The 6,967-nt window shown below is 42.5% G+C and overlaps 1 protein-coding gene across 1 annotated transcript; it reads left to right on the plus strand.

Moving 5' to 3' along the window:
• LOC107607939 (protein FAR1-RELATED SEQUENCE 5-like) lies at positions 459-2,261 on the plus strand. The gene has a single exon (XM_016309832.1). It carries the CDS (start codon positions 459-461, stop codon positions 2,259-2,261), a length of 1,803 nt encoding a protein of 600 aa, XP_016165318.1.

A 6,967-nucleotide genomic window follows, 5' to 3' on the forward strand; every position in this document is an offset into this window, starting at 1 on the left:
TAATTGAAGAGGACATAACGGTTTTGATGTTGTTAACGTATTCATATGAGCAGTTAATGTTGCTAGGTTGCTCTTTGTTAATGTTCTGACTATTGATATGTGAAATTGATTTGACCTTGTGTTCATTTCTTTTTACAACCTTGGTTTAATGGGATGATAGCTGGAAATGCTTCAATTTCTTTCCTTCCCAAGTAGGGAGTTTCTAATTTGCACTCAAATAGGGGTACTTGGTTCATGCATGTATAGTTTAGACTCTTTTTACAACCTTTTGGTTTAATGGGATAATAGCTGGAAATGCTTCAATTTCTTTCCTTCCAAGGTAGCGAGTTTCTAATTTGCACTCAACTAGGGGTACTTGGTTCATGCATGTATAGTTTAGATAGAACAGGTATTGTAGGAAATTGTAGAGTAATGAGGTTTTTATGAGTATTCAGTTTATGTAATGTTTCGAGTTGCAGATGGATGCGAATGGAGGTGAGGCGATAGGGGAGTGCGGGGGTGGTGTAAGTGACGTGAACGAGGAGATGAATGCGGAAGAGGTTGGTGGTGATGAGGTTCAGGAGGAACATTTGCCTGAAGGAGAACCAGGGTTTGACTTGGGCGCGGATGATATTTTGAACCAAGTTTGGAACAGTGTGGAAGATGCATATGAGTTTTATCGAAGGTATGGAAGAGTCAACGGATTTGGGGTACGGAAAGGGGACTCAGATAAAGATAGCCACGGTAATGTTGTGAGATATCGATTTTTTTGTAACAAGGAAGGATTGAGGGAAATCAAGCACTATAACAGGATTGATAGGCAGCGGGGACACAAAGCAGAAACACGGACTGGATGCAAAGCAATGCTGTCAATATACTTGGAGAAGAGTGAGCAGAAGTGGAAGGTTAGGAAGGTAGTACTGGATCACAACCATGACCTAGCACCTGTTGGGATGTCCTACCTGATTCGCAGTCATCACAAAATGACGGACGCGGCAAAGGCTCACATTGACGGGATGCATGCGTATGGAATTGGGACGTCGAAAATCTTGGGTCACATGGATGGTATGTCAGGTGGATACTCTTTGTTAGGATTTTTGAAAAAGGATGCGTACAACTACGCGGACAAGATGAGGCGGTCACGAATAGCTGATGGTGATGCGAATGCAACGTTGGTTTACCTTGAGGGAAAGGCTGCTGTTGACCCTATGTATGTTGCACGCTACAACCTCACAAAAGATGAAAGGCTTGGTAACATGGTTTGGGCTGATGGGAATAGCCGGTCTGATTTTCAGTGTTTTGGAGATGTCTTAGCGTTTGACTCCACTTATAGAAAAAATAGATACAAACGTCCAGTAGTGATTTTTTCAGGCTCAAACAACCATAAGCAAACTACTATTTTTGGTTTTGGGTTGTTGATTGATGAAACAGTCTCGTCGTATACGTGGATGTTACAGAATTTGCTAGAGGTTATGTGCCAAAAGAAACCTTGTGTAGTTGTTACTGACGGGGACAAAGCAATGATAAAAGCTGTGAAGTCGGTTTTACCTGAGGCAACCCATCGTTTGTGTGCGTGGCATGTGGAAAAAAACGTGACATCAAATGTAAAAGACGAACGCCTCCGCAGTTTGTTCAAGCGTTGGTTGTACATGGACATGGAGGTTAATGAATTCGAAGAGGATTGGGCTGCAGCAATTGAAGAGTTTGGGCTGCAAGACAGTAGTTGGGCAAGGCACATGCATGAGAAGCGAAAGCTATGGGCAAACGCGTATTTGCGTGACAAGTTTTGCGCCGGATTCCGGACTACGTCGCGATGTGAGGGAATAAATGCTGTGGTTAACAAATTTTCGAAGTCAAGCCATACTATCCTCGAGTTAGTGCAAAATCTAGAGCTAGTCGTCCGTGAATATCGGAACAAAGAGATGTTGCTACAGTTTAACTCCATTTACACCACTCCGGTTATGACCACATGTTTGAGGTCAATAGAGATAGCTGCTGCTAGTGTTTATACTCGAGAGTTTTTCGCAGATGTTAGGAAAGAGATTGAAGGAGCTGGAGCAGTTAATCTACTTACGAAAAAACGGTGCTTGAATACAACCGTTTATTATCTAGAGGAATATGAGAAACCTGATGTTCAGGTAATGGCCGCCTTCGGGAGAGGTACTGGAAAACTCAACTGTCAATGCTTCTTTTGGGAAAAGAACGGGTACCCGTGCAGGCATATGTTCTTTGTGATGAAAGCAGAGCACCTGCGGGAAATACCTGAAAGATTGGTCCTGTGACGATGGAGAAAAGATGCCAAAGATACAGATCAATACGGTGACAAGGTGGACGATCCCACCCAAAGAGGTTTTTTGGTTAGACATGGGGCGCTCCACACAAAGGCTCAATGGCTTGTTTACCTTGGTTCACAAGATGAAAATTTGTTTCGAAAAGCAATCGATGGCATAGTTAATTTGTGCAATACTCTGGAATCTGCATGTCGGGGGTTAGGATATGAACGGGACACAAGGGGGACAAAGAAGGTGGTGCGGGATCCCAAGGTTGCGAACCCTAAGGGCGCCCCTCGACTGGCCAAAGAAAGGCAATTAGGCAAGAGAAGGCGATGTGCTAATTGCAAGCACGTAGGCCATACGAAAAGAAAATGTCCCCAGGATAGGGGGAAGTAGTCGTCAGCAGCTAACGATGCGGACCAGCACGGTGTGGCCGGAGCAGAATGCCAAGATGATTCATCTAGGATGACACCTGCTAGTTTCAAGGTATTCACTTCACATGGTAGTTATCGTGTGTTCTTTACGTATTAGCAATGTCATTCAACTAAATTCCGTCCTTCAGTGGGAACCTAGCCATGGAAATGCTGGAAATTATGCACGGAACCTAGATGACTTAAGGAGACAGTTCGCTGATTCGACCTCCGGCAGCCACGTAGGAAACAATGTGAAGGCAGGATGCACCTTCAATGACGAATGGGCAAACGAGGTTAGGCTGCCTGCATGTGTATATGTATCATCGTTAAAAGCTTTCGATGATCCAAGTATTTATGGTCATGTTGTATGCAAATAACTGTTGACTGCGAAAAAATTGTTATGAACATTTGCTTCCATAATGATGCAGGTTAGGGTCTTTCTCGGAAGAATACAGAAAGGATCACGCAAAGGTTGGGGGAATACCGGTCACTAACAGATGCTATCCCGCTAAACAATGTATGGTTCCCTTCTCACTGGCATGGCATCGAGAAGCATATTATGTCCAGAGTTAGTTGAGTCTGCTTAGTTGTTGGTGTATGTTTGGTGTATTATAGTGTGTTTAGGATTTTTGTGCTTGACGTAGTTGTTGTTACTCCTAGTTGCTATCGTATTTATAATACTCGCTTAAGAAGCACCTTGATAGGCCACTTAATTGTTCTTTTGGATGTTGATACATTTACTTTCATAGATGGTTTGAATGGAATAACCTATTATAATAGTTGAGTCATTAGCATAAGAAAGATTCATTTGCGATGGCACAGGGCCTCATATTGACAAAAGTGAGGCCCCAAGTATATCCCAACGACACACGTGAGGTTCACGCAACTTGGTGCGCAATGCATCATAGCAAAATATGCAACTAGGTGCACAATTCATCATAGCAAAATATCCACCGCAACAAAATTTTCACGATACCACCTAGAACGTCAAGCTGCCACTACGGGATGGACCTGCATCGGCCGGTGTATTGTTGCCATTGTGACGACGCTTGGAACGGGACATATTTCTGTCCCAATCAGCCATGGCCCTCCGACCTACCTCGCGAGCAATTGGGTTATGTCTACCCATGACTAAATCAAGAGCAAGCCGCATCCTAGTCTGACTGGTGACATCCTACAATAGCCATCATTTAATTGGTTTAGCTAATTCCGGACAGTAGCAATAACGATTTCAAGCAATGACAACTACGGTGTCAACTGAAGTAGTATGTAGGTAAGATAGGTTTGCAACGTAACAACAATGGCATCTAACAATGTCAATTAAAGCATCATTTGAATTTGGGAGTGTTTGTTACCTCTAACATGAAATCTCTAAACACCCAAGATTGCATCATCCACTGAACAACCCACACTCCGCAGTCGTTTCTACACGGGAAAGTAAAGTCACAGCTGTTGTTGTTACATTATTATTTTAGGGTTCAACAAACAAAAACATGGATTAGTATGGTACATACGAGCCCTCAATTTGGTGGCCAACCTCCGGCTCGTCGAGGTCGAACGTGGAGGGATGTGGTTTATAATGTCCCTTATCACTCCAGAACCTCGTATCTTGTAACATATTCTCTATGAAGAAGGCCTGGAAAGGTCTCAATTTATTAGTTGTACTCAAAGCTACTAAGGTGGAAACGTTTATTAATGCCTGAAATGCATGAGGAGTTGATAAGGGTCACGTGCTGTGTACTCACCACATATTTCATTTGAGCAATCCTGGCTTCATATTCCGACGCATTCTTCGCAGAATCCAGGTAAATTAGCCTGCGGAACACTAGATCCACAATCATCAGGTACCAATGTTGCTCCCTGTACATTGGAACATATATCTACACAAATGAAGTAAATAAGTTACGAGACAGCAAGAACGTACAAGGCACATGACAAGTTGAGTTTATCCAATACTCTAACACAACACTAACGTAACGGCAAAGGAATATTGTCAATAAAAATGCAGAAATAAGTTGTTACCCGATGCAAGTTATCCGCATAGCCCATGAAGTTAGACCGGATGAACTCGAAAGTGTCAATGCTATGATTCACAGGACTTAGCGCAATTTGCTGGACATGAAAACACAATTTTAGATCAGACACATAGACGAGTCAACCGCCTATGGTTTTGCTAACGGTGACGTACTCTCTATGTCACAAGTGGAAAAAAGAGATTGCAGTTCACAAATAATTTTCAGAAAACCTCTAATTTCATAATAAATAATGAAAATTAAAATTTAATTTCAAAATTTATAAATGTTAGCAAATTTTTAACATTCCAATATTGCTTAAAATAAATTGCACAACACCGGACACCACTACATACGCATAATGTAATTAACCATGGATAAGAAATCAAGAATCACTACGTAGCATAGCTTCTTGGAACCTATATTCAATGTTTTTTTTTACTTATTCCATACGTAATCAGACTATTATTTCAATTATCAAACTGGAATTATTTTATCGCTATCTTTCATCCCGAGAAGGAAAAGTGGTCATAATTCTAATCATAAAGTTACAAATTTTCCACATCCTTTTCTGTAACGACAAATTCATTTCAAACTTCTCATGAAAAGAAGAATCGTTAGCACAATTTACTGGATATGGGGACATAATTTTACCGCAAAGGTGGTTGGCAAAAACCACTTAGGAGACATGTTGTCGAAGCTGAGCATGGAGGCCACCATGTTGATAACCTGTTGCCACAAAGACGGTTATTCAAGACTGCAAGTAAGGCTTCCCATACACCAACATATAACAACAACGTATGTGAACCACTACTTACGTCGTCAACAACTTGCTGCCCCGGGATCAAGCTCCATAATGCACGCCGATCACCCTGTGCGTGCTCATCCGCAACTAGAATCTCCTTACCACAAGAAACGGTAAACAAGCATGGTCACGCTCCAATACATGAATACATCTCAAGTGTAACATTACGACAAGTCACATTCACCAAGCCATGCCGCATACATACGTACCGTTCATCCAGATTCTTCGAAAAAATGTAAGCGGCCACGGCAAACTCCGACCCCTGAAAATGCATTCCGTCTGGTGGCCGAAATGCCAACTCAAGACACTACCCAAGCAAAGCAACACAAAATCCGTGTAAGCAAATTCCAGTAGGACTAAGACCAGGAAAATTCACATAGGAGATAAATATTACTAAATACCCAAACATTAAACTCATTACTTGCGGCATCTCAGATGCAACATGGAAGGCGGGGTGTGTGTGATATGTGAACGGCGACCCATGCTCAGTTTGGCGGACGTCACTACCTTCAGTTGACCCAGAATCCTGGTTTTTATATGTTAACTTCTGCTGCACCAACAGTACATGATGAAGCAACTAACTTGATACTTTTGGATGTAAATTGCCAAAACAAAAAAAACTTCTTTACTTTTAGCTTAGCGGATTTAGTGGGGCCACTATTTCGGTTCTTTTATGTCTGCCTCTGGCGGGCTGTGTCCCTTCTAGTTGTGGGCTTCAGTGGCGGTGAGATCTTTACGGCACCACGTTTAACTCCCACAGATTTCTTGCTAACCAAAGTCGCCTCTGGTTCATCTGCCACCTTTGCCCGCGTCTTCCTACACGCGACCATCCGTGCGTTGCCTTGCACGCCTTCTTTCTTTAGGTCGGCCAGAGGACCAACCGCAGCAATCAGAGATTGGAGAATCTTCCCATGTTCCACTAGGATCCCGGAGATAGTCCTAATGTCTTCATTTAGGGTCTTCATCACCTCCCTGGTCATTTCATTCTGGTTTATTATCTGCAATATCCATATAGCCACTTACGTAAGCTAGACTTACTAACAACTATACACCTAATTCAAACCTATGGCAACAACATGTAGTGCAGAAAACCGACCTCCTGGAACATGCGGATAAACCTGATGTTATGATCGTCGTCGATTGTCCCGTCACCACCGTCCGTCCCTTTAGCGACCTCACTGCTCGAAACACAACCATGTGTTAACTTGTCAGAGGAAAAATAACACACACCACATAACAAGAATCACAAAGGTTTATTACTGGGATTGCATTACTCACCTTGCGAGAGAGACATTGTCATTTTTCTCCTTCAGTGTATCAACTTGTTCGTTCATTTTTCCAAGTATCTCTTCCACAGTAGCACATGTCTCCATTGCCGAAACTTGCATGGACTATGGTTATGAATAGTTCCACATGTGTTATATGAAACCATGAAATGGGCTCATATCATATCATGGCCCATTAGTGACCTAGCCCAACTGAACA

This window comes from Arachis ipaensis, chromosome B07 (assembly GCF_000816755.2).
Source record: "Arachis ipaensis cultivar K30076 chromosome B07, Araip1.1, whole genome shotgun sequence".
NCBI lineage: Eukaryota > Viridiplantae > Streptophyta > Magnoliopsida > Fabales > Fabaceae > Arachis > Arachis ipaensis.